Genomic DNA, 27,889 nt, shown 5'->3' on the forward strand with positions numbered 1-27,889 from the left:
TTTTAGTCTCCAAATCAATGTCACATTATCCTGTGACCTGACTGTAATAGTATTTGGTATGATAGAGTGTGTGAATGGAAATGCTGGCTCTAATGGTGGTAGGAGATTGAGGCTGATACACTTTTTACCAAGCAAAGCATCCTTTTTAAAATATACCTAATAATGGCTAAGTTTCTGAAGTGCTTTCTATGCACCAGGCACTGTTAATTTATGTGGTCCTTACATAGAAATTCTTTAGAACTCTAGCTTTCCTTTTTTTATCCTTTATTATCAGTATGGCCGCTAATGTACAGAGTGGTTGAGTAACCAGCCCTAGGTCATACCTCACAAAACCCAGTACATTCCAGTTCCAGAGCCTGTGCTCTTAGCAGCTGTTATTTTACTGTCCCACTGCAGTGAAAAAACGTCACGTTAATGGAGCACTTCACATATATGAGACACTCTACTATTTTGCTTGTATTATTTTATTTACTCCTCCCAACCCTGCTGTGTGCTTAGTCACTCAGTTGTGTCCAATTCTTTGTGACCCCATAGACTGTAGCCCGCCAGGTTCCTCTGTCCATGGGGGTTCTCCAGGCAAGAATACTGGAGTGGGTTGCCATGCCCTCCTGCAGGGGATCTTCCCAACCCAGGGATCAAACCCAGGTCTCCTGCATTGCAGGCGGATTCTTTACCATCTGAGCCACCAGGGAAGCCCTTGAGAATCAATATTCTCCATTTGATAGAAGAGGCTACTGTGTCTTAGAGATATTAAGTGATTACTCAATGTCATTACCAAACTAGTGTCAGAGGCAGAGCCATTTTAAAACTCAGATTTTCTGGTCCCAGCATCTCCAGCATGTTGTCACAGTGCTTCAGATCTAGCCCTGTAGGATCTGTGGCAAATATTTCATTACTGTTGTTTGCAACTACAAATAACTTACTTCATCCCATATTCCTTGAGAAATATATAGTAAAAATCTCTTATTTATGCCACAGTTTTGCAAATGGGATGATCCATCAGAGCTTTTTTTAAAACAGGATTCCATATGAATTGTCTTAATACACTGTATCTCTTCAGAGAAGGCAATGGCAGCCTACTCCAGTACTCTTGCCTGGAAAATCCCATGGACTTAAGAGCCTGGTAGGCTGCAGTCCATGGGGTTGCGAAGAGTAGGACATGACTGAGCGACTTTCACTTTTCACTGTCATGCATTGGAGAAGGAAATGGCAACCCACTCCAGTGTTCTTGCCTGGAGAATCCCAGGGATGGCAGAGCCTGGTGGGCTGCTATCTATGGGGTCGCACAGAGTCAGACACGACTGAAGCAACTAAGCAGCAGCAGCAGCCAGCAGTATCTCATAGGAGAAACATTCTTTTAATTTAATTTTAATAATATTTTTAACTGGGAATTTTCAAATATATATAAAAGTAGAAACACTAGTATAGCAATCCCCACGTACCTACCTATCACCTGTCTTCAGTAGTTATCAGTCTTCAGCAGTCACAGCCAGTCTTCTTTCATCTGTATTGCCACCCACAAAGTCCCACAACCTGTGTATGCACTGGAATATTTTGAAGCAAATCCCTGATATATTATCTCTAAAACTTCAATAGAAACCTCCATTGCAGTGGCAGAAACAGAACAGTAACTCAGTTGACTTAACTGTTTTGAGATATAAGAGGGTTCTGTAGCCTCAAATTTTAAGAATTAGGGCTGTTATAGGCTGTAAGCTATTATACTCCTTAAATTCCTACTGTCTCCAGTCAAATTCATGACTTCAGCCGCCTTCTCTTAGATCTTACTAGTTGTATGTTTTTTTAATGTTATTTACTTAATTTGAGAGAAGTAATACAGTAAGATGGCCAGTATTCAAATCTGTTTTTCTTCAGCTTTTGATGTTTCATGTATTTGCATTTGCTTTTCCCCCCTCTAACTTTGTATTTATTTTAGCTTTTAAACTGTGGATTATGCTTTTTTCCAGATGTGTATATGAATTTTTTTCCACTTCGCATGTGAATTTCAGCATATTTTCATTCCTTGAGATTATTTGGCAGATCCTTTTCTGAGTTGTTACTATGTGCACATTATTAGCACTGAACTTTGAAAAGGCATGGAGATTTAGAAGTTATCAGATCTTCACAGAATTCCCTATTTAGTGTATGCAAATTATTCATTTAATGAAATGCATATTAAAACATAATTTTGTTAAATGAATTTCAGTTAAGGAAATCTCATTTTTTTCATGACTTCCAAACTAAAGTCATAGAGCAATAATGTTTCACTTGGTGGGGGGAGACCACTTATATCTCTGTTTCCTGGCTCTTACTTAAATCTTTTTGAAAAAACTGTTATCATTGTAATCTTAAAACCTAGATGATATAATGTCCAGCATTAGGTCAGTTTGTAAGTTTAGTATTCATGCTTTTTCATTATCTGGCCTTAACTTACCTTTCCAAATTTGTGTGTTCTTCACAGTCTCCATGTTTCTGCCCATAAGTCCCCTCACTTGCCTATCCCCATGCCCTGGTTCATGCTTTTACCTATTAGCAGAAAGATTCACAACTATTTCTACATTTCTAAATTCTCTCTCTCACAGTCTGGGTATAAATGTCACTTTTTTCATGCAGACTGACCAAGAACATAATATACAATCAGTGTTATATGTACATACTTATAAAAATATGCTACTGTCTTTTTATGAAGAAACAGTCTGAAAATGAAAGTAGATACTCAAATCTTAGATGATTTCTAGACTGCCAACACATGTTATGAAAAAATATGTTATATTGAAACAAGGGCCTGTGGTATAGATCATTAAATCATTAATTATTTTATCAGAAGTAGATGATTATTTCAGTTTCTGTCAAGATAATGTTCGACCAGCCAGGGCTTTTGTTTCTCAAGGAAAACTCAGTATCTCAGACCCAAAAAGCACAGAGGGAATAATCTCAACACTCATCTTCTGGGTCGTGACTGGTTACAAATCATCAGGGAGAACTTGCCAGATGTGTGATATTTGCTATTTCCCAGTATTCTTGATGTAAAATGAAGACTCTCTAAAAGTAAGTGATTTCGAGGATGTTATAGTTCTCACTTTAAGAAACAGTCCTTGCTCTGATCATTATCCATCAACATGACTCTCTTTTCATTAGGAGCCCCCACGCCCTGTGCACCCAGCACCCTTACCGGAAGCCCCACAACCACAGCGTCTGCCCCCTGAAGCTGCCAGCACGTCTCTGCCTCAGAAGCCTCACTTGAAGTTAGCACGAGTTCAGAGTCAAAATGGCATTGTACTGTCCTGGAGTGTTCTGGAGGTGGACAGGAGCTGCGCCACCGTTGACAGCTACCACCTGTACGCGTACCACGAGGAACCCAGTGCCACTGTCCCCTCGCAGTGGAAGAAGATTGGCGAAGTCAAGGCGCTCCCCCTGCCCATGGCGTGCACTCTCACCCAGTTCGTGTCTGGCAGCAAGTACTACTTTGCAGTGCGAGCCAAGGACATTTACGGGCGTTTTGGGCCTTTCTGTGACCCTCAGTCAACGGATGTGATCTCTTCTTCGCAGAGCAGTTAGACCTTGGAGCCTTTCCCTCTTCCTCTTTCAGAGCTCTACTTTTTGGTCTTGTTTTAATCTTGTGCATGATACCCATTGTAAAATGCACATTGTGCAAGATTTCTTGGACCGATGTGTATATACACTACATTTGTTTATAATCAGAATAAACTCAGCCCATAAAGCAGAATCTTTTCCTGAACAATTCAGGCTTCAAGGTTTTGAAATGTAAATGTGCACCTTGCTTTAGTTTTGAGGCTGGGGTATATGTGTGGTGTGTGCTTTTCTGTATTTATATGTTTATTACAGTGGAATCTCCCATTTTCATTCTCAGATTTACCTCTCTTACAGTGTGAAGTAAGTAGATCAAAGGATTTGAGGTATGTATCTGGCATGATTCTGCTTCTACGTGATCTGTAGGTTTATAGATAGATGATTTAAACTGACTCTAAATGAAACCCAAAGAAAAAATAAAAAGCAAAATGGTCAAATAGTTTAAAATAGGTTAATTTGAACACAGGAAAAGATCTTTTCATATTTTCTTTTGTCTTTTCTGGGTTGTCAGTTCGATGAGAAAGATGTGCAGTGGGCCCTCCCTTTTCTAATCTGAGATTTTTTCCATTTATTTTTGTGCCTTAAAGATTAACTGCAAAAGTAAACAGGGGCCATTTTTCCATTGTGGTTTACTCTTCTCTTGTCAACCTTTCATCCTCATTTCTCCTTTTTCTCCACCAAATGTAGCACATTTCCCTCAAGTAAATTTTAGACCAAGGCTTTTATATGTAGTGACATCGTTACATTTAACTTGCTCTTTTCTTCCAAGAAAATTAATGCTTTTTATTTCTGGTCACTATTTAACTCTGTGTAAAGTGAACCAAAAGAAGACCACATTGTGTAAGCCAATTTCCCTTCAAATATATTTTAGTATCTATGTTGCACACTGTCTTAGAGATTATGAAAGCAATTCTAGTTTACCTTATCACCCAAAGTATACCTTATAACCCATAATATTCTTTCAAAGAAAGTAAATAGTAAAAATCACAAAATACAGTGAGCTAAACTATCAAAGGGAGAGCTCCTTTTCTTCTTTATCTTCATATCATTCTTCCTGTATTAATCTTTTCTTTTGATGGTGCTAAGTTTTATCTGATTCACCATATGTCAGCTCTGGATAGGGTTTAAAGTATATCCTTTGGGGTCATTTATGTAAGAAGTGACTTTACAACTTCTGTGCATCTCTGTTCCTCTTCAAAGTTTTAATCAAACTTTGGTCATGGATTTTCTATTTGAGTGCCAGTTATACTGGTATCAGGTACGTGTTGGAGTGTAGGTAGCTTAAGACAGGAGAGCTGGCGTAATTTGGGGGATGAGAGTGGGATTGGCGATGCTTGGAAAGGAATTTATGGAGTTTGTGGAATACATTTTCAAGCCATCTTCCATATCATGTTTGAAATCATATTCCTGCCTTCTTAAATAAGTTAGTCATTAATTTATTCTGGACTTATAAGAGGGAACTGTCATTTCCATATTAATGCTTCTTTGTTTGCAACTTCAATGGCTTGTAACAGGAAACATTCTAGTTGTAAAGAAACTCTCTTTAGAGACTTTTACTGGTCACTGTACTGTCAGGTTGAATGTGAAGTTTGATCGATGCTGAGGAAAGCCTACAGATTGCCAAAAGTAAATGCTCCAAAATCTTCCTTTTGCTTTCAGAAAATAGACCACAATGAGAATTAAAATTTCCATGAGGCATATTTGCCAACCAACTATGTAGGCGTTACTCATTGTGGGTCTAATGATGATGGTAAAGAAATTGCCAATGTCATGCCAATGAAAAATTTTAAAGGGAGAAATTGATGATCTTCTAGATGTATGTGAGCACCTGTCTTATATCTGCATGTACATATGTTTTTACCTGCAGTGGTTGCAGTGTTGATTATGTGTTGAAGATCATTTCAGTCGACAGAATAGAAAGCCCATGTTCAAAATTGTTCTTTATTGACCGGTTTTATGGTCATGTGATAATTTGCTTACCTAGCTTAGAAAGCTTCCCTTGGTGAGTACTTTATGTTTACTAATCCTTCTTTTTTTTTTTAAAGCTTTCATAGCATTTATATAATCAGGTGAAGAAAGCCCAGTAGCATGAAAATATTATTTTGACCTATACTGTGTGATTTCTGTCAGAGAAAAAAGAAATAACTTAAATAGTAACCCTAAAAAATAGATTTACTACAGTAAAATAAAACTTTTTATTCCAAGTGGTGGAGGGAAGATACAAAGAGAGATTGTAATTATTTGAGGGAAAAGATATTATAAGATGGTTTCTTTCAGTTAGTCTGCCACAGGATTTATAGGCAACAACTATGTTGGAGTTACAGATGGGTGCTAGACTTGAACTCTAGGTTTTTATTTCAGGCAGGTTTTTTAATGTTGAAGAGAGCTTTCTTTTTGTTTGAATTGTTTCTTTAGAGACAGAGAATGGAGGACTCAACTAGAAATAGCTACTGGTTACATATTTTTTAATAGCAATTCACACTTCATGGTACCTTTTTTAATTTCACAGTATCTTTTCACAGAGTATTACAAATAAGCTTAATAATCCCATTTTGGGAATGCGAGTTTGCTACGTTTTTAGCCTGACAATACTTGTGTAAGTATTGCCTTATTGGAAATCCTGGAAACTTCTGATACTTCAACCTGAAATATAGGGTGTTTATATGACGTTTAAAGGTAATGGTGATATTTGTTACTGTCTACTTTGCACTTTGTCAGAGTAATTTTCACCCAATTTTAAGTGTGAGTAAGCCTCACATTTTAAAATAATATTCTTGCCAGTACATTTATAAAGTATATACAAAGACATCTGTTGGTAACAGGTAACTTTATGAGGTAACTATATCCCTCTATTTCTCGACTTACTTTTTAAAACATGCAGAATACTGTGTGCTATTTAACACAGTCAAAGTTTATGAGAGAAGTGAAGAACAGAGCTTGCGTCCTTGAAAAGTGAATGTTTGTTGGGATGCCATTTGCCTCACAGACGTGTGTTACCCACTGTCCCAACCCCCATTGCCAGATAAGAAATGAAAAGTTTGACTGAAAAAATGACCTCAAACAAGGAGCTTAGGACCACCTGTCAGCAGAACTCCTTAGGCAGGCTGCACCATACAGTTCTCTTTCTGTAGCCGATAAGTGTTAACGTGGTTTTTGTTTGTTTGTTTGCTCTTTTGCTTATATTTTCCAAATTATTGTTTATGCAGCAAGGTGTTAATATTGCATGATATGCATTTATCTTGTTCCACAAAGTTTTCAGTACTGTACAAGATTAACAGAATAATGTCTGCGTTATCCTCCTCTCTCACTTGTATACACTGTGATATTGGCACAGTGCATTACTGCAAAGACTTCCAAATGTTCTCCCAGACTTTCCTTGTTGGGCTATTTCAATATCCTGTGATTTATTCATTATTTTAGCTTTATCATTGACCAGTCATTGGCCTGTTTTATTCTGATTTCCAGAAAGACCATGTCCCAGTATTAGATTATTGCAGATAACTCTATCTAAAGTCAGTGTATAATTCTGCCTGCCTTACTCTCTACTGGGTAAATGATGGCCCCTCCCCTTTCTGAAAATTTTGGGACAAACAAAAAAGGTTAGAACAATTCCTGTAAAGTGTTTCGTTAGTGTGGCAGGTTTATCCAATTCCATAAACCTATTTCCCTTGAGCCAGCCAATGGGGAGGAATAGAGTGATACAAACATGTGTTTTGTCTTCTCATCTTCAGGTTTATCATGCTAAGTTTGTCATTTTTTTTTTTTTTTACCTTGTAGAGTCAAATACCCACTCTTTATATTTAATTGCTATCAAAATTTTTTTTTTGTAAATAAGGTAACTGGGCAATCAAACATAATTTGGAGAATCCTGGCTTTAGAATTTTATCAGCCATTTCAAAATTAAATATAAAAATAATTCCTTTGTAGGAAACTTGCATCCTAATATTTCTTTTTACAGTTGAAAGTGTAAATAATAAGACAATGTAAGACCTTCTGATGTCTAATAGAAACTGGGCTGTAGCAAGTTGCCCTATTTTTATTAGGCTTTGAAGGTTTTTGTGGTTTTTTTTTTTTCTTTTTTAAATGTACAGTAGAGTGGTGTCTGTATAAGTGTTAACTGTAGTGGGATTTTGTCCAGCAAGCCTGAAATTTATACTTTGAAATAAAACTACTGGGTTTTTAACATTCTGAGTACTCTGATTCATTCTGTTCTTCTCAGGCCTTGTGAGTATTCTTTTCTTTTGCGAGTCTCTCACCTTGTTAAGAGCCACTGTTACACTGTTCAGTATCGTTTACTTAATTTGACAACACCATGACACTCAAACAACATATAATCCTCCAGCTTTGAAAGAAACATTAGGCAGAGCTGCTGCTAGGTTAGATAAGCCGTTTTTAACTAATAGGAGACAGTATTAAAGTCTGCTGTATTATGTTTGTTCACTACAGAAAGACTTCAACTGTTGCTTGTTAATGACCAGAAAAAAACAAAAACATATTAACTGCATTTCGGTTGGAAGTTCCACCATCCCCTAGGGCTTGTCATGAAGTCCATCCAGCAGGGAGAAGGGGAAGGAGAAAGAGCATGAGGCAGTCGGGGTCTTAGCAGCCAGGGCCGGGAGTAGCACTCACCTCGGAGCCCACCCCAAGAACTCTGTCACGTGGCACAGCCGCCCAAGGGAAGCTGGGAGGTGCGGCCTGTTCGGCCAGGCACACGTGGAGATGGTGGATCTTGGGGCGAGGGAGCAGTTTCTACCGTACTTTCTGGTGTATAAGCTTGTGTGCTGAAATGGTATTGTTTAGTTATCATGTTTCTTCTATGGTGCCCCACCCAGTTGTAGGTGCTTGTTTTAAAAATGACAGAATCAGCAGCAGAAAATGAAAATGATAGACTGAATCGAATATATTTCATTAAAACTAATTCTGACTGGAAAAACACAGCTAAAATAGTGCCTTTGGTATCTTACTTGCAGCCTTCGATTCCCTTATCTCCCTCCATTTTATGTCAAGTTACAAAATAGGTTTCATGGTAATAAAATCAAAGTTGTAGGCCTCTGGCATGCCCTCATGGAGAGTTTTGTTGAAACGACTCCAGTGAAAAACAGGGAGGCCACCTTGTACAGTGGGCCCACTGATGGCATAGGCTTTGTACTTGGATGCCAGGTAGATGTCTGCCACCTGCAGAGAGAGAGGAGGGGGATGTTTTAGAAAACCGTTGGGAAAAGAAACACGACTAAGCCCCTTTTGGTGTGGTCCCTGCTCTTTGTCCAAAGTCAAAATATTAGCTCCCCTTAAAATAAAATCCTGCAAGCTTCCACAATATGCTCTTCTGTATCCATTTGGCATCCAAATGTGAATTGACTAGTTGTTCAGTTGCAAAGTCATGACCTCCCAGGTTCCTCTGTCCATAGGATTTCCCAGGCAAGAATACTGGAGTGGGTTGCCATTTCCTTCAGGGGGGAGGGGGGGGTCTTCCCAACCCAAGGATCAAACCCATGTCTCCTGCTTGGCAGGTGGATTCTTTACCACTGTGCCACCTGGGAAGCCCTGCATTGACTACTAGAAGTGTATTAAACTAACAGCCCAAAGTGTGAGATCTGGAGTCAGGTTACTCATATTTAGAATTCAACCTCCAAAATGTATTTTGACTCAGTTTTCTTATTTGTAAAATTAGAGTAATAACCCTATTTCATAGAAGAGTTGTCATGAGGATTAATGAGAGCAAATACTTGAAGCAGTGCCTAGAATGTATTAATTCCTCAGTAAAAGTTGTTATTAATCAGGGCAGTAACAAGAGTATTAAAATAGAAGGAACTTGATATCAAAAAATAAGGTCCATGGTTCTTAAAAACACTTAAACATTGGGTCGTAGCAGATCTTAAGCTTAGAGAGGAAAGCAGAAAATGTCTCATAACTTCAAATTTTTCTCATATTCAAAATGGCTCAAGAGAAGTGATATTTTTAAAATATGTGCTTCAACAGAACCTTTTTGATGAAAAATTGGCAGGCTCTTGTCTCCTGAAAAAGGTAAAATTTGGCAGATGAAAGCTTGGCTTGGTTTCTCCCCAGTTCAAGTAATTCTCTTTGTGTACTCTGGAATGGATATAACACTTTTTACTCACTTTACTGAATGTTCGCAAATACCATTAAAAAGAAATAAATACAAAAGCATTCACTGGGGCTTCATGTGTGCCAGGCTCGCTACATCCACTAAATTTTTTGTACATTACACAAAATCTTAAAGAGTTTAAGACTAAAGCTTGGCTCAAACTATTCTACACCATCTTTCTGTTTAGCCATTAGGCAGATAGAAAAAATAATGTGTCAGGGGGTTGGCATCTTTAATAGATTTCAGAGCTTCAGATAGAACAGTTAACTCTAATAGATTTCTTCAGAACTTAGGACCATAGATGCAAATGAAAAGACACATGCCCAAGCCCAAAAGTACAAAAGGATGCAGTAGAATGATTCTTTTCCACCCACTAGGTGGTTAACACATAATCTTGGACACTCCAGATGCAGTCATGTGCCAATAAGTTGTTAACAGTTACCTCTCTTAGGAAAAAAGACCCCAATTTGCAGTGTTTGCTGACTTCCATGATGTAAATATTCCACCATTTCAGGCTAACTGGTGTTGACATTTTAAACCACTGGTTCTCACAAGCCTATATGAGTGGGCTTCAACCCCACTGTAAACTTACTTATTACCTATATCGTGAGACACATTACAGCACTTAACAATTGTAGTGTAGTGAAAACCCGTTAGTGCTTGAGCATCTGGCCCAATACTTATTCCTTCAGCTCGATTCAATTCCTGTTTAAAGTGACATCACTGTGCTCTCAATATGTTCTTTGGACTTTGGGCCAGTCTGGTAAAACTTAAGACAGCAACACTATCACCATCATCATCATCATTATCATTATGGTTATGCACATTTACAAATAACATGCAAAGTACTGTTGTAAACATTTTATAGATATTAAATGTTCGTTCTTCACAACAACCCTAGGAAGTAAGTACTCTTTTTTCCATTTTTCAGATGAGCAAACAGAAGCCCTGTGAGATGCTGTGATGAAGTGGCAGAGCAGGGACTGGAAGTTAGTCCAAGGGACCTGCCACCGTAACCTCTGAAAAAGCTGATTGCGTAATTGAGTTCATGTTTAAGAGACACTGGGCTTCCCAGGTGACTCAGCAGTAAAGAATCCTCCTGCCAATGCAGGAGACACTGGTCAGTCCTGGAGTCAGGAAGATCCCCTGGAGAAGGAAATGGCAACCCATTCCAGTATTCTTGTCTGGGAAATTCCATGGACAGAGGAGCCTGGCAGGCTACAGTCCATGCGGTCGCAGAGTCAGACACAACTTAGCGACTGAGCACAGGCACAATAAGTTAAGAGACGTTACTGTGTTTTATGCCACAAAAATCTCTGCAGCTCTGCCTTTGAATAGGCCTAGGCACTGGTGGAAATTAAATTCGAAAACCAATAGGGTGGGGCTTCCCTGGTGGCTCAGTGGGAAGGAGTCCGCCTGCCAATGTGGGATAACGGGTTTGATCCCTGGCCCAGGAAGATCCCACTTGCCATCAAGCACCTAAGTCCATGGGCCACAACAGAGCCTGTGCTCTAGAGCCTGGGAACTGCAAATATTGAAGCCCGTGAAGCCACTGCAGTGAGAAGTGGACTGCACTGCAACTCAAGATTAGCCTCTGCTCACCGTAAGTAGAAAAAGTTTGAACAACAAAGACCCAGCACAGCCAAAATAAACAGAACCCAACGGCACATTACCTTGGTGTCATAGCAACCTCCAGGACTCGGATTGTGTGAGTTTAGGTCCTCACGGCAACAGATGGTGTTGCAGGGATCACCCTTGCTATAAGGGTCCTCCTTGTAATCTAGGGAACAGTGATGGGACAGAGTGAGCACTGGCCATTCCGAGATGCATTTTTTCACAGTAAGCTCTGTGGCCCCATTCAAGCCTAGGTGTCCAGAGCGTACACCCCAGAGGCCTCCTCTGCCCAGCCTGCTCCCACATACAGAAGGCCCCTGTGGCTTGTAGAGGACGTAGGCAGCCTCGAGCCCCGACTCCAGGCTCAACCTGCGCTCACAACCCTTCACAGTGATGACTGGACAGAAGAGAAATAACAGAGCATAAGTGTGTGTCCAATTTTTTTTTTTAACAAAACAAATACAAATCTGACTTTGATATTGTTCATCAAAAATAAAGTGTTTGCAGGTAATTTTTGTTTTAGTAGCTGCTTTTGTCCTTGGAAGGAAATCTGTGTTTGGGATGGTAGGGTAAAGAAGAAAAAAAAGAAAAGTTACCCCTGTATGGGTTATTTCTTTTGTGTTTTACATAAGAATTTTTTCAATTAGATCCATAGAACCTTCTTCCCTGACATTTTTATAAAGAAGAGCAAAATTCTATTTGTTGAGTATATAATATGCATAGTATCAACTGAATACTAAATAATTCAATAACTTCTTAGACTGCCTTCTAGTACAGAGGTGATAAACTTACATGGATTCTTTATCCATGGGGAAGAAAAGGAGTTTTGAAGAATGATTCTTGAGAAATGTGCTACGTACTGTTGTATCGCATGATATATTTCATGGATTCCATATCAGTCACTTTTCCTTGGTCACGCCGGAAGATTTTAGCTCGAGGAGCCAGATCATAAGAGTAGTCCAGACCCAGGTTCTTTACCAGTATTGGATAGCCGCTCCAGTTGTAAACTTTTTCATGGAAAGGAATGTTGTAGGAGGGCCAATATCCTGATTTGGAATGGAAGGGAGAGAAGGGTGGGATTGACAGAGAGGAAGAGAGAAGGGAGAGGAAACAAAAGACGTGTCAGGAATGGTACTTTTTTTTGAACATCGGCACAGCTGTGTAATTACAAAGTAATATTACACAGAAAATAATGGCTGTGAACCCTGGTAATCACACAGATCCTTAGAAATTTACAGAACCAGTATAGTCTAGATTATTCCATTAGGGGGAGAAGAGCATCAGAATTCTTTGGTTTTTCACCCCAAATTCTGAAAGCAATCTATTAAGCAGAAGAAAAGCTGACTTCTAGGCTCAGAGTTGAATAATTAGGCCTTTGTCAGTTAACCTCATTTCTGCCCCCTCTTTTTTTTTTTTTTTTTTTAGTAGGAAGAGGGAAAGGAAAAGTTATATTGTGAAGGGATTGGAGATGATCTTAAGATTCCAGTAGACTTTTAACTCCTCTGACCCTAAACATTCATAAGGCTCAGCTTCATTCAAAGCTTCACAGTGTACCAGCCCTTCGTCACTAGGCATCAAATGTGACACAACTTTAATAAAATTGCCATTTTCGGAACATCTCAGATTACAGTAGCCTGGGGTATTGCTGCAGGACTGTCAGCCAATGTAGGGCCACCTTCACCATTCAGGGTTTAACTTCCACTCCCATCTTCTCTTGGCCCTTGTCTGCCTTCCTTTCTCCTTACTATTTTATAGCATCCGCTGCTTGGGGTGAAGTTATTAGGACAAAACAAATGACAGAACGTTCAACCTCACTGCTTCTGGGGCATGGAGCTGGCATCAGGGTGAAGGGAGACAAAGACAACATTGAAAGTATAGGTTAAAAACCACATTTATTATTGCAGTATATCCAGGTAATTCAGACTTGGGAGTTAGACTGCCTGGCTCTTAAGCCTGGTCCTGCCAATACTAGGTATGTGACCTTACAGAAGCTACTCAACCTCTCTGTGGCTCACGTTTTCATCTGTAAAATGTGAACAGTGATGGTTTTACCTCACAAGGATCACTGCTGTGAGCATTAAGTGAGTTCAAATGGATAGCAGAGCTTACAATAGGGTCTGGTACTTGGTAAGCACTAGATGAACATTAACTATTACAGTTCTCTATGTGAATAGCTCAAGTGAATAATAAAAATGGTTGCTTTTTACATTTTCATAAAGCTTTATGATTAAAAAAGCATTTAAAAGAGTATCTTGTATTGGGTTGGCCAAAAAGTTTCTTCAGGTTTTCCCATCACATTGTACGGAAAAACCTGAACGAACTTTTTGGCCAACCCGATATAGTATCAAAACCACCTGCTGATGTATAAATATTACCATCCTTCCTTCTAAAGGAGGAAACAGAGGTTCAGAGAGGTTGAATGCATTCCTTCTGACTAAAAGCACCTAGGACTTCTATCGATATATCACTGTGGCTTCTAAATACTAGGTTTGTGGGCTTTTAAAAAAATAGCTAAATCATGTTTCTTCCTCAGCTTTTCTTCCCTTCCAGTAAGATGGTGACAATACTACTTATGTGGAAGTATGTTGTGTGTGTGTGCTCAGTCGCACAGTCGTGTCCAACTCTTTGTGACCCCATGGGCTGTAGCCTGCCAAGCTCCTCTCTCCGTGGGATCTCCAGGCAAGGATACTGGAGTGGGTTGCCATTCCCTTCTCCAGGGGATCTTCCCGACCCAGGGATCAAACCCAACTCTCCTGTGCTCCAGTACTGACAGGCAGATCTTTTACCACTGTGCCACCCGGGAAGCCCTTGGACATATACTATGAAGGTCAAACAAAGTAAATAAAAGATACATCAAGTATATAGTAGACACTCTGAATTTAATTCTGTGTTTTCTGCCTCTGGGGGAAAAAATAAAACATAAAATCCCCCAAACTACAGATGGATCAGTATCAATTTATTTAAAACCAGGGTAGACTTCTTCATGGGATCTAAAAATGGGATTGCAAAGAACCCAAATCTACCATATCATCATCAGCAGTCCAAAGAAGAAAAGGCCTGGGGTAACTAGTCCATTTTAATAAGCATCTCCCTCTTGAGGCTGGCTATTACTATCAAGCTCTTAGCAGCTGGATGGACCAGTCTTCAGAGTCAGATAGCTGGGTCCTCAGTTTTGAATTGTTGTGCTAACCAAGTAACCGCCTAGTGATCTGACTTCTCAGGTGGATTTCCCAAGAAGAAGTGGAGGTAGGTCCACTGCTTGGTAGCACCTGATCTTCTTGGCAACTGAAGTTTCCACCGTAGTCAATTCTGTTTTACGCACATGGTGTGCATTTCACTGGCGGGAGCCACTGTGGAGTGAGGCATCTCCCCCTGGGTGTTATTACAAGATGAATGCGAGGACCTGGGAAATGAAGGACCAGCCCTGATCTCCAGGATCCACACGTTATCTTGGTTCTGTACCTACTCATCTCTCAGTGGACCTATTTCAACAGTTTCCTAATTCACCTCCTGTCTTCTCTCTGTCCTTCAGTGTGTTCCCCCTTTTCAAAGACTCCAGTTTTCTAAAGCAAGGTCTCCAACCTCTGGAATCTAATGCCTGATGATCTGAGGTGAGGTGATGTAATAATAACAGAAATAAAGTGCACAATGAATATAATGCATTTGAATCACCCCCAAACCCAAATCATCCCCACCCCCCACCCCAGGCTGTAGAAGAAATGTCTTCCACAAAACCAGTCCCTGGTGCCAAAAAGGTTGGGGACCGATGCTCTAAAGGATAAAGGCTAAACTGCTCAGCAGAATCCAACGGCAACAGTTTTCCTATCACTACCTCATCTTCCACATGACAGCCTCCTCTCCAGCCATCCTGAGCTAATACATTCGCATTCATGCCATGGTCTCATGCCTCTATCTGTTTGATTTGTCCCCTTGTCAAACTGCTGAGCTCCTTTCTCACATGTCTCTTCATTGTTTCTGGAGTTGTTTGCCCACTGATCTCCAGTAGCATACTGGGCACCTACTGACCTGGGAAGTTCAACTTTCAGTGTCCTATCTTTTTGCCTTTTCATACTGTTCATGGGGTTCCCAGGGCAAGAATACTGAAGTGCTTTGCCATTCCCTTCCCCTTCTCCAGTGGACCACATTTTGTCAGAACCCTCCACCATGACCCGTCCGACTTGGGTGACCCTACACGGCCATGGCTCATAGTTTCATTGAGTTAGACAAGGCTGTGGTCCATGTGATCAGTTTGATTCATTTTCTGTGATTGGTTTTCATTCTCTCTGCCCTCTGATGGATAAGGATAAGAGGCTTATGGAAGCTTCCTGATGGGAGAGACTGACTGAGGGGGAAACTGGGTCTTGTTCTGATGGGCGGGGCCATGCTCAGTAAATCTTTAATCCAATTTTTTGTCAATGGGCAGGGCTGTGTTCCCTCCTTGTTGTTTGACCTGAGGCCAAACTATGGTGGAGGTGATGAAGATAATGGTGACCTCCTTCAAAAGGTCCCATGCATGTACTGCTACACTCAGTGCCCCGGCCCTGCAGCAGGTCACCGCCGACCCATGCCTCTGCCTGAGACTCCTGGACACTCACGGGCAAGTCTGGGTCAGTCTCCTGTGGGGCCACTGCTCCTTTCTCCTCGGTCTTGATGCACACAAAGTTTTGTTTGTGCCCTCCAAGAGTCTGTTTCCCCAGTCCTGTGTAAGTTCTGGTGGCTCTATGGTGGGGTTAATGGCGACCTCCTCCAAGAGGGCTTATGTCATACCTAGGTCTGCTGCACCCAGAGCCCCTGCCCCTGCGGCAGGCCACTGCTGACCCGTACCTCCACAGAAGACACTCAAACACTCAAAGGCAGGTCTGGCTCAGTCTCTGTGGGGTCTCTGGTGTGCACAATGTTTTGTTTGAACCTTCCAATCAGTGGAGAAGTAACTCCAGAAAGAATGAAGAGACAGAGCCAAAGCAAAAACAACACCCAGCTGTGGATATGATTGGTGATGGAGGTAAAGTCTGATGCTGTAAAGAACAATATTGCATAGGAACCTGGAATGTTAGGTCTGTGAATCAAAGTAAATTGGAAGTGGTCAAACAGGAGATGGCAAGAGTGAACATTGACATCTTAGGAATCAGTGAACTAAAATGGACTGGAATGGGTGAATTTAACTCAGATGACCATTATATCTACTACTGTGGGCAATAATCCCTTAGAAGAAATGGAGTGGCCCTCATAGTCAACAAGAGAGTCCAAAATGCAGTACTTGGATGCAGTCTCAAAAATGACAGAATGATCTCTGTTCGTTTCCAAGGCAAACCATTCAATATCACTGTAATCCAAGTCTATGCCCCAACCAGTAATGCTGAAGAAGCTAAAGTTGAATGGTTCTATGAAGACCTATAAGACCTTCTAGAACACACACCCAAAAAAGATGTCCTTTTCATCACAGGGGACTGGAATGCAAAAGTAGGAAGTCAAGAGATACCTGGAGTAACAGGCAAATTTGACTTTGGAGTAAAAATGAAGCAGCACAAAGGCTAACAGAGTTTTGCCAAGAGAATGCACTGCTCATAGCAAACACCCTCTTCCAACAACACAAGAGAAGGCTTTACACATGGACATCACCAGATGGTCAATACCGAAATCAGACTGATATCTTCTTTGCAGCCAAAGATGGAAAAGCTCCATACAGTCAGCAAAAACAAGACCGGGAGCTGACTGTGGCTCAGATCATGAACTCCTTATTGAAAATTCAGACTGAAATTTAAGAAAGTGGGGAATATCACTAGTCATTCGGGTATGACCTAAATCAAATCCCATATGATTATACAGTGGAAGTGACAAACAGATTCAAGGGATTAGATCTGATAGACAGAGTGCCTGAAGAACTATGGTCAGAGATTCATGACATTGTAGAGGAGGCAGTGATCAAGACCATACCCAAGAAAAAGAAATGCAAAAAGGCAAAATAGTTGTCTGAGGAGGCCTTACAAATAGCTGAGAAAAGAGAAGCCAAAGACAAAGGAGAAAAGATAAATATACCCGTTTGAAGGCAGAGTTCTAAAGGATAACAAGGAGAGATAAGAAAGCCTTCCTAAGTGATCATTGCAAAGAAATAGAGGAAAACAATATAATGGGAAAGACCAGAGATCTCTTCAAGAAAATTAGAGATACCAAGGAACATTTCATGCAAAGATGGGCTCAATAAAGGACAGAAATGGTAATGGACCTAACAGAAGCAGAAGATATTAAGAAGTGGCAAGAATACACAGAAGAACTATACAAAAAGATCTTCATGACCCAGATCACATGATGGTGTGCTCACTCACCTAGAGCCAGACATCCTGGAATGTGAAGTCAAGTGGGCCTTAGGAAGCATCACTACGAACAAAGCTAGTGGAGGTGGTGGAATTCCAGTTGAGCTATTTCAAATCCTAAAAGATGATGCTTTGAAAGTGCTGCACTCAATATGCCAGCAAATTTGGAAAACTCAACAGTGGCCACAGGACTGGAAAAGGTCAGTTTTCACTGGAAAAGGTCAGTTTTCATTCCAGTCCCAAAGAAAGGCAATGACAAAGAATGTTCAAACTGCTGTACAGTTGCACTCATCTCACACACTAGTAAAGTAATGCTCAAAATTCTCCAAGCCAGGCTTCAACAATACATGAACCAAGAACTTCAGATGTTCAAGCTGGTTTTAGAAAAGGCAGAGGAACCAGAGATCAAACTGCCAACATCTGTTGGATCATCAAAAAAGCAAGAGAGTTCCAGAAAAACATTTACTTCTCCTTTATTGACTACAAAGTCTTTGACAATGTGAATCACAACAAACTGGAAAATTCTTAAAGAGATAGGAATACCAGACTACCTTACCTGCCTCCTGAGAAATCTGTATGCAGGTCAAGAAGCAACAGTTAGAACTGGACATGGAACAACAGACTGGTTCCAAATTGGGAAAGAAGTACGTCAAGGCTATATATTGTCACTCTGCTTATTTAAATTATGTGCAGAGTACATCATGTGAAATGCCAGGCTGGATGAAGCACAAACTGAAATCAAAATTTCAGAGAGAAATATCAGTGACCTCAGATATGCAGATGACACCACCCTTATGGCAGAAAGCTAATAACTGAAGTGCCTCTTGATGAACGTGAAAGAGGAGAGTGAAAAAGTTGGCTTAGAACTCAACATTAAGAAAACTAAGATCATGGCATCTGGTCCCATCACTTCAATGGCAAATAGATGGGGAAACAATGGAAACAGTGAGAGACTTTATTTTGGGGCTCCAAGTCACTGCAGATGGTGACTACAGCTTTGAAATTAAAAGATGCTTGCTCCTTGGAAAAAAATGCTATGACCAACCTAGATAGCATATTAAAAAGCAGAGACATTACTTTGCAACAAAGGTCCATCTAGTCAAAGCTATAGCTTTTCCAGTAGTCATGTATGGATGTGAGAGTTAGACCATAAGAAAGCTGAGTGCTGAAGAATTGATGTTTTTGAACTGTGGTGTTGGAGCAGACTCTTGAGAGTCCTTTGGACTGCAAGGAAACCAAATCAGTCAATCCTAAAGGAAATCAGTCCTAAACATTCATTGGAAGAACTGATGCTGAAGCTCCAATACTTTGGTCACCTGATGTGAAGAAATGTCTCACTGGAAAAGACCCTGATACTGGGAAAGACTGAAGGCCAGAGGAGAAGGGGATGACAGAGGATGAGATGGTTGGATGGTATCACCAACTCGATGGACATGAGTTTGTGTAAGCTCCGGGAGTTGATGATGGACAGGGAAACCTGGTGTACTGCAGTCCATGGGGTTGCAAAAAGTTTGACACGACTGAGCGACTGAACTAAACTTTCTAGCCTACAACCTTCCACCCAGACATCATCTTCTCTTTCATTTATTCAACAAATATCCAATGAGGACTTCCTGTGTGTGCTGAGCACTATGTTCAATGCAAGATGCTAGGACTTACTATGGACCAGTAATATGCTTAAGAATTGATAGAAATTTATCTCAACTCATTTTCATAAAACCTGGTGAAATTGCAAAGGTGGGCTTCCCAGGTGGTGCTAGTGGTAAAAAACCCACCCACCTGCCAATGCAGGAGACTTAAGAGTCTCTGGTTCAATCCCTGGGTCAGGAAGATCCCCTGGAAGAGGGCATGACAACACACTCCAGTGTACTTAGTTGGAGAATCCTATGGACAGAGGAGCCTGGCAGGCTACGGCCCCTAGGGTCACAAAGAACTGGACATGACTGAAGTGAAGTGGCTTTGCACGCACGCACACACATGTAAGAGTACACTGTCATGGGACTTCCCTGGTGGTTCAGTGGTTAAGACTCCACGCACCGAGGGGTGCAGGTTTGATTCACCCCTGGTCAGGGAACTGAGATCCCTTATGCCGCATGGTGTGGCCAAAAGAAGTATTAATTGAGCTGCTACTCTGTACTAGGAAAAATCATCACTGTGACTTAACCAGTGCATGCAACAGGGGTCATAAGTAAATAGTACAGAAAACTTTTTTTTTAAATAAATAGTACAAAAAAAGAGTACATTGTTATATAAGAGTTTGAGGTGTAGGTTTTACATGTGCTGAACCTTGTCATTCTTTCCCTGCGTGATAAGCAACAGCATTCCCACCCCTGCATCCCCACCATACATACCCCCCATAGTACATTCACACACCAAACATTATCCATCAGACTTCTAGCATGAAGTACCTCTCCGCAGAACAGCAGTTTGTTCAGAATATTCTACATATGTAGGAATCTGCTCCACAATGTACAGAGTGCCTTCGTCAAGGCTGTGGTTCAGATTTACCTTCTTCAGGTCCAGGACCATGTACTGATTGTTATATGTGCCTGAAGCAGAGAAGACATGAAGACAGGGCATGGGTATTGCTTGGCTGGTTAACTCAAAATCTAAAAAAAAATGTACATACCTAAACATTATTCTGCAGGGCCACTTACCAGAGTTGTATTTTGAAAAGACCTCTGCCCACTGCTTGCCATTGTTAGCCATCATATTGGCCACCCGGACTCTTTGCCAGGCCAGGAGAGACTGGGGTACCACGTGCTGCAGTAAGGTTTTATTATACACGCTGTTTGTAGTCTGCAGCAATACCAAACCACTGCTGAGAAGGTAAAAGTCATCCAGAGACTCCAAAAACCCTACAGGAAATGTGAATATATGAATCGGTATACATATGTGCAAAATAACAAACCATCATTGTTAATGTAGAGCTTCACATATACAATGCATTTTGCAGAGTATCAGTTATTATTTCTTTCGGGGGTTTTTAAAAAATTATAAGTGGAGGATAATTGCTTTACAGTGTTGGTTTCTGCCGTCCATCAGCATGAATAAGCCATCAGTATACACACGTCCCCTCCTTACTGAACTTCCCTCCTTCCTTCCACCCCATCCCACCCCTCTAGGTTGTTACAAAGCACCAGGCTGAGCTCCCTGCCTCACACCGCAAATTCCCACCAGTTATATATTTTACATATAATATGTGTATATTTCAGCGCTACTCTCTCAATTCATCCCACCATCTCCTTCCCCCGCTGTGTCCACAAGTCTATTTATTCTCTGTCTGCGACTCTATTCCTGCCCTGCAAATAGGCTCATCAGTACCATTTTTCTTGTTTCCATATGTGTGTGTTAATAGACAGTATCTGTGTTTCTCTGACTCACTTCACTCTTTATAACAAGCTCCAGGGCATCAGTTGTCATTACCCTGTCCCAGCTTCGGTTCACCTCTGCAGCAGGTGCCAGTGAACCTCCATCCCTGGGTTCTCCTTTGAAAAATTTTGATTTTATGATTTGACGAAAATAAATCAGGAACTAGACCGAAGGAGGCATGATTGACAAGCAAAGTATGAAATGAATTTTAATGACTATTCATTCACCACTTGGGCTGGAGTCATTCTGCAGTGTTTCATCTGAGCAACCATACTGGCATCCTTGAGCAAGCTCTCTGATAGAAAATCTCCACAGGATGGAAAGCTGTATTTCTGACCTGATACTCTTGCTAATTCACTCCTTATTGTAGCAGCCTCGATGGACACAAGAGGGCAGGCGTTCTTTAATACGTATAAGTAAGAGACTAATACTGACATGAAAGGAATAGTCTTTCATTCAAGAGCAAGACTGTTTATAGAAGACCAAAAAAAAAAAAAAAAGTAGGCCATCCAGAGTTCCGGAACAAAGAAGATACACTGTCTTACAAAAAACTTCAGTCAAGGAGTCTAACTTTATAATTTCGAGTTTAAAGTTAAAGGAAAATGTCCAGGGAAGGGACAAAGTCCTGAAATACTGCACTATAAGAGAAACAAGTGTTCTTTGAATATGTAAAATTATATTCTTGCTCTAATCTGTCACTAGCAACTTTGGAAGACACACTATGTTAGATAAGGATAGAGTGAAACACTCTGGTATGAAAGCCAGCTGGCAAATTACATTTCATAGTAAGCTTCTTACTGAATTTAATGAAGAGACAAAAGAGAACCCTTACAGTTAATAAAGCATCTTCCAGGACTTAGAAAATAACCACCTGAGGTCTTCCCTGGTGGCACAGTGGATAAGAATCCGCCTGCCAGTGCAGGGGACACGGATCAGGTCCAGCAAGATTCCACATGCCCTGGGGCAACTAAGTCTGTGCACCCTAAAGCCTGCACTCTGCAACAAGAGAAGCCGCTGCAACCAGAAGCCCTCGCACCGCAAGGAAAAGTAGTCCCAGCAGCTAGAGGAAGCCTGCACAAAGCAACGAAGACCCAGTGCAGACAAAAGTAAATAAGCAAAATCTTTTTAAAAATGGACTTTCAGAAGGTTTTGTTTTGTTTTTAAATAGCCACTTGAATTATAAACAATGACCTCTCTAATTCTGTTTATATCTATTGCTTAGCACAACCCAGAAGAGTTTATTCTTCTTATCCTACCAAGTGTATTTAAAACGTGCCCCTTTTGGATAAGTGACATCAGCATCACAGGGGTGTGGGACACTCCCTTTATCTCTCCCCCTCAATCTGCAACCAGTAAAACCAGTAAAGCATCCATAACTCAACAAAGGTGCCTCTGCCCCACACAGCAGGATGCTGGAGAATTCCACACACCTGCTCTCTAAAGGCGGGTGGCCTGGACCACATGGAGGAAGAACCGGAGGAACAATGAAGGCAGTACCTGTCGTCCTGAAGGCCTGGCCACAATGGCTGGGCCCAGAGCCCGGGAGAAGCCCGGAACCGCTGGGGAGGTGGCACGCAGGGGTCTGGTGGCCTGGTCACGCACCCCAGCCAACAGGCAGCTGGAAGGCAGCGGCAGCAAGCCCTGCATCCCTGTTCCTCAAGCTACAGGGGCGCCGCGACTCAGCCTCCCCTCCCCCACTGCCTCCAGCAGCAGCACCCACAACCCCAGTCAAGGCAGAGACACCCGGTTTCCTTTCACCCTCTCCCTCCCCATACGCAGGGACCTGCACACAGCCGAGGAACCTGCTATCTCGGGGCCCCAGGGGGCGCCGCCAGCAAGACCAGCAGCAGCAAGGCACCACCAACACCGGTGACGGTGAGGGTCCAGGGCAACATCCCTGACAGAGACAGTAGAGGGTGGGAAGTGGCAGCTCTCAAAAATAACCAGAGGCAGCTCTGGGAAAGAACCCACTTTTTTTCGCAAAAAAGAAAAGGAAAGGAAAAACCCACAACAAAACCAACTTGCGCTATATCGCCACCTACTGGAAAGCAGAAGAAAGGCATCTAATTACTAAACATTGCAGGCGGATTCTTTACCAACTGGGCTATAAGAGAAGCCACAATGACTAAACTACTGAACAGTTACTCAAGTGGGGGAAAAAAGTTTTACCTAAAGAAGAAATATTTGACAATTCAAGTTTACTGGATGAAGCATAAGCTGGAATCAAGATTGGCGAGAGAAATATCAATAACCTCAGATATGCAGATGACATCACCCTTATGGCAGAAAGCGAAGAACTAAAGAGCCTCTTGATGAAAGTGAAAGAGGAGAGTGAAAAAGTTGGCTTAAAACTCAACATTCAGAAAACTAAGATCAGGGCATCTGGTCCCGTCATTTCATGGCAAATAGATGGGGAAATGATGGAAACAGTGAGAGGTTTTATTTTCTTGGCCTCCAAAAATCACTGCAGATGGTGACTGCAGCTTTGAAATTAAAAGACACTTGCTCTTTGGAAGAAATGCTATGACCAACCTAGACAGCATATTAAAAAGCAGAGACATGACTTTTCCAACAAAGGTCCGTCTAGTAAAAGCTATGGTTTTTCCAGTAGTCATGTATGGATGTGAGAGTTGGACTATAAAGAAAGTTGAGCACCGAAGAATTGATGCTTTTGAACTGTGGTGTTGGAGAAGACTCTTGAGAGTTCCCTGGACTGCAAGGAAATGCAACCAGTCCATCCTAAAGGAAATCAGTTCTGAATATTCATTGGAAGAAGATGCTGAAGCTGAAACTCCAATACTTTGGTCACCTGATGCGAAGAACTGACTCACTGCAAAACAACCTGATGCTGGGAAGGATTGAAGGTGGGAGGAGAAGGGGATGACAGAGGATGAGACAGTTGGATGGCATCACCAACTCGATGGACATGAGTTTGTGCTCTGGGAGTTAATGATGGACAGGGAAGTCCAAGGGGTCTCAAAGAGTTGGACATGACTGAGCAGTTGAACTGAACATCATATAAATTTTTGTATATATAAATATTATATTTCTCCTCCTGTATATACTGCAGTGTGCTCATTCCCAAAATGCCCTCCCCCTGCCACCCTTCCCCTCTGGTAACCACTAATCTGTTCACTGTATCTATGTGTTTGTTTTTGTTTGGTTTGTTCATTTATTTTTAATTTATTTTTGTGTTCCACATATGAGTGAAATCATATGTGTCTTTCTACATCTGACTTATTTCATTTAGCATAATACTTTCAAGGTTCCCAAATAGCCAAAACAATCTTGAGAAAGAGGACCATAGATAGAAGAATCATGCTCCCTGATTCAGACTATACTACAAAGCTACAGTCATAAAACAGTATGGAACTGGCACAAAAAAGACACATCAGTTGCTTAACTTCATAGACTTGTATGTCCAGTGTTTTCTCCAGGTTTGGGTAGTCCTCAACTGTTATTTCTTTCAATACACTCTCTTCACTCTCCCTTCTCCTTGCTGGGATACCCATTACCCTAATGATACAGTTCCTAATGGAGTCCGATAGTTCTATAGGATTTTATTTTTTTGTAGACCTTAATTTCCTCTCTTCTATCTGTATCATTTCTAGATTTGTCTTTGAGCTCACTAATTCTCTCTTCCATGCAGTCTCCACTATTTCCAGTTCTTTCTAATGCAGCCTTCATTTCATTTATTAAGTTCTTCAGCTCCAGAGTTTCTATTTGGTTCTATTTTCAAATTTCAGTTGGTATTCAGAAAATACCAGTTTCTCTTTGGTATTCTTTCTGTTCATTAATTTTATTTCTGAGCTCACTGAATTGCCTTTCAAGGTTTTCTTGTAGCTCATTGGGTAGCTTCACAGGGATCTTAATTCTCTATCACTTAGATAATGTTATAAACCATTAAAAATTTAAAATGTGTTCATTTGCACATCACATGCATTAACTGCTCCAAATTTTTGAAACCATAAGCCCCCGTGTCCTTGTCTTCTGAAGTAAAATATTGACTCAAGAGTTAATCACTGGAAAATGTGAAGATGTAGAAAGAAAGAAAGAATAGCTGTTGGGTTGGGGAACTGGTAACAATTTAGGCTATAATTCCGCCACACAGAAGAATCACTGAACTCCCAGTTCCCTGAAAGACATGGATAAAGGCCTGACATACATTCCTAAGTTGTTTTTACAAGAAGCAGACCCCACCCCCCTTTCATCTGGAGAGATGAAAACTGCTGGCCACAAGGACAAAGGCCCTAGACTGGTTGAAATCAGAAGACTGATGGTGCTTGAAGCTTCACCTTGATGCCAGCCAATCCAAGAACTGTCGATTAGCTGATCATGCCCTGCTCCTCACACTATGAAACTCCTCATTACCCTCTTTGGGGTGGGTCATATAGTTTTGAGGCCATTAGCCCTCTATGGCCCTCTTTGCCTGGCAAAGCAATAAAAGCTACTCTTTTCTACTTCACCCCAAACTCTGTCTCTGCATTTCTATTTAGCACCAGTGAACAGAGGCTGAATTTCAGCAACACTCTCAAGACCAAAAACCTTCCTTCCTTCCAAAAGAGTAGACTCATTGTTGACCAAGGACATGAATGACATACAACTCAGGGTCAGGCATGAGGATCATGACTGTAAAAATATCTGTGCTGCATGGCTTCACCCCTTGCTTCATCCATACTTAACAATGGGATGTTGCAGCATCTCCTAGCAAGAGGCATTGTCTGTTTCCCCACCTCTTAAATCTGAACTGTTTTGGCTTAACAAAAGGTGCCAGTTCTAGCCTAGGCCTTGAGAGACCTTGCACACTTCTTCTCACTCTTTTATAACCCTGTTACAGCTGAGAAAACTGGTACAGCCTAGCCTAGTCTCCTAGTGCAGGAGGGCCAGTCTCTAGCTGGGCAGCCCCCAAAGTGTGACAGAGTTCATCCTAGATCAACAGAGCTGCCTACCCAACCCCCGCCAACCATGGATGCATGGATGTGCCCAGCTGAGACACCGTCCTGTATACTCGAAAGCAATACTAATCACGTATGAGTTTACAGCACAAACTTGTGGAGGTTTAGCAATAGCCAGCATAATAATAGTAATCCAGTTACACAACATATTTTGTTTTCAAATGTCTTACTGCCATTTGATTTTAACAGAGATGGATGTGACACTTCGGGAATAGTTTTATTTTTTAAAAGGAAAAAACAAAGTAATATCTTGGCACCATACTCACCTTCCTGCTCAGGTTTTTCCCACAGCTAAAGAGGAACAATATCACTTCTCAGGCCTTGGGGAAGGCAATCATGCTTTGCTGTCTGATGTCTCAAAGCCTATCTAATACTCACTAAAACTTTATTTAACACCTACTAGATCCCAAGCATTGTGCAATGACCCCAGCCTAGAGATGGTAGTAGAATTCCTTCAGCTTCTCCAAAAGCCACATGCCCAGACTGCTCTCCCTGCCCACCTCTGCGCCACTCTGAGTCTCCACCAGGAGCCCTGCACTAAGGTGACTGCAGCAGGAAAAACCTCTGCTTCCTCCCTAAGAAAAGGTGCTCTCCATGTCATCCCACGACATGAAATCTTCCAGTCATTTGTTCTGTCTACTCTACAACGGACTCAGTCTTCCTACCTTACAGAATGGCATTCATTTACTTCTCTTTCTGCCAAGAACCTAACTGGTCCCAACCAATCTCCCCCTTCACTGTCCAGTAATTATTCTTCAATCAAGTATGGCTGGTTTTTTGTTTTTCAGCACATTTCTGCTTTGCCCTGCAATAGGAATGTGATCAATGAAAGATTCATACTATTAGATATTCAGGCACATGAAGACCATACTCTGGAGTCTGAATATCCTGAAGTAGCTCAAATAAAACAATAAGTATAATTCTTATTCTAAAGTAATAATAATCTCTTGGGCCATAAAGATGGCTGAGCACTGAAGAACTGATGCTTTTGAACTGTGGTGTTGGAGAAGACTCTTGTCCCTTGGACTGCAAAGAGATCAAACCAGTCAATCTTAAAGGAAATCAACCCTGAATATTCATTGGAAGGATGATGCTGAAGCTGAAGCTCCAAAACTTTGGCCACCTGATGTGAAGAGCCACCTCACTGTAAAAGGCCCTGATGCTGGGAAAGACTGAAGGCAGGAGGTGAAGGGGATGTCAGAGGATGAAATGATTAGATAGCATTTCACTCTCAGGGACATGAGTTTAAGCAAACTTGGGGAGATAGTGAACAACAGCAAAGATTATACAGAGTAAATATGAAGAGGTGGGTGTACATTTAATCAATGTTCAATTATTATCCACATCAAAATTGTTTGCTTTTCTTCAATAAGAAGTTATTTACTTTAGGTCATATTACTTGTTTACTGTTTCCTTTTCCATCTATCCCATAGCATGTAAGTTCCACCAGGGCAGGAACTTTTTCTGTCTTGCTCACTCCAGTGGCAAGAAAAGGATTTGACAAGTAGTATGTTTGTGCTCAGTCACTCTGCTGCTGCTGCCAAGTCGCTTCAGTCGTGTCTGACTCTTCGTGACCCCACGGATTGTCAATGGAATTCTCCAGGCAAGAACACTGGAGTGGGTTGCCATTTCCTTCTCTAGAGGATCTTCCAGACCCAGGGATCGAGCCTGTCTCTCTTGCATCTCCTGCACTGGCAAGCTGATTCTTTACCACTGTGCCACCTGGGAAGCCCCTTGACACATAGTAGGCGCTCAATAAATAACTGTTACGTACAAGAGAGAAGGAGAAGATGGTGGTGACTAACATTTATAGTATACCTACTACACATCAGAAACTTTGCTTTAGAAGGATGGATACTTTCATTTGATCTTCACAAAAAGAGTGCTTAGATGAGCTATTTTTTTTTAAAGTATTGAGCTTTTTAAAGCTTATAAACAGCATT

General features: G+C 41.3%; 2 protein-coding genes across 7 annotated transcripts in view; one reads left to right on the forward strand and one right to left on the reverse strand.

Moving 5' to 3' along the window:
• The window catches only part of ATF7IP (activating transcription factor 7 interacting protein), a 113,736-nt gene extending 101,837 nt beyond the window's left edge, over window positions 1-11,899 (forward strand). For 4 of the 5 annotated variants that reach the window (XM_020910777.2, XM_020910776.2, XM_020910775.2 and 1 more), the window contains exon 15: window positions 3,136-7,773. In XM_020910777.2, the coding sequence (XP_020766436.2) occupies window positions 3,136-3,555 (420 nt within the window). In that variant the 3' untranslated portion in view covers window positions 3,556-7,773. Of the gene's footprint in view, window positions 1-3,135; window positions 7,774-10,625 lie in introns of those variants that run through there. The other variant, XM_020910781.2, reaches the window with a different exon arrangement.
• Window positions 8,465-27,889, reverse strand: part of PLBD1 (phospholipase B domain containing 1) — an 86,981-nt gene continuing 67,556 nt past the window's right edge. For both annotated transcript variants that reach the window (XM_020910786.2, XM_070453654.1), the window contains exons 7-11: window positions 20,277-20,477; window positions 20,028-20,168; window positions 12,169-12,354; window positions 11,368-11,474; window positions 8,465-8,763 (exon numbers count right to left, since the gene is read on the reverse strand). In XM_020910786.2, the coding sequence (XP_020766445.1) occupies window positions 8,596-8,763; window positions 11,368-11,474; window positions 12,169-12,354; window positions 20,028-20,168; window positions 20,277-20,477 (803 nt within the window). In that variant the 3' untranslated portion in view covers window positions 8,465-8,595. The remainder of the gene's footprint in view (window positions 8,764-11,367; window positions 11,475-12,168; window positions 12,355-20,027; window positions 20,169-20,276; window positions 20,478-27,889) is intronic.

This window comes from Odocoileus virginianus, chromosome 23, assembly GCF_023699985.2.
Source record: "Odocoileus virginianus isolate 20LAN1187 ecotype Illinois chromosome 23, Ovbor_1.2, whole genome shotgun sequence".
NCBI classification, from domain to species: Eukaryota; Metazoa; Chordata; class Mammalia; order Artiodactyla; family Cervidae; genus Odocoileus; species Odocoileus virginianus.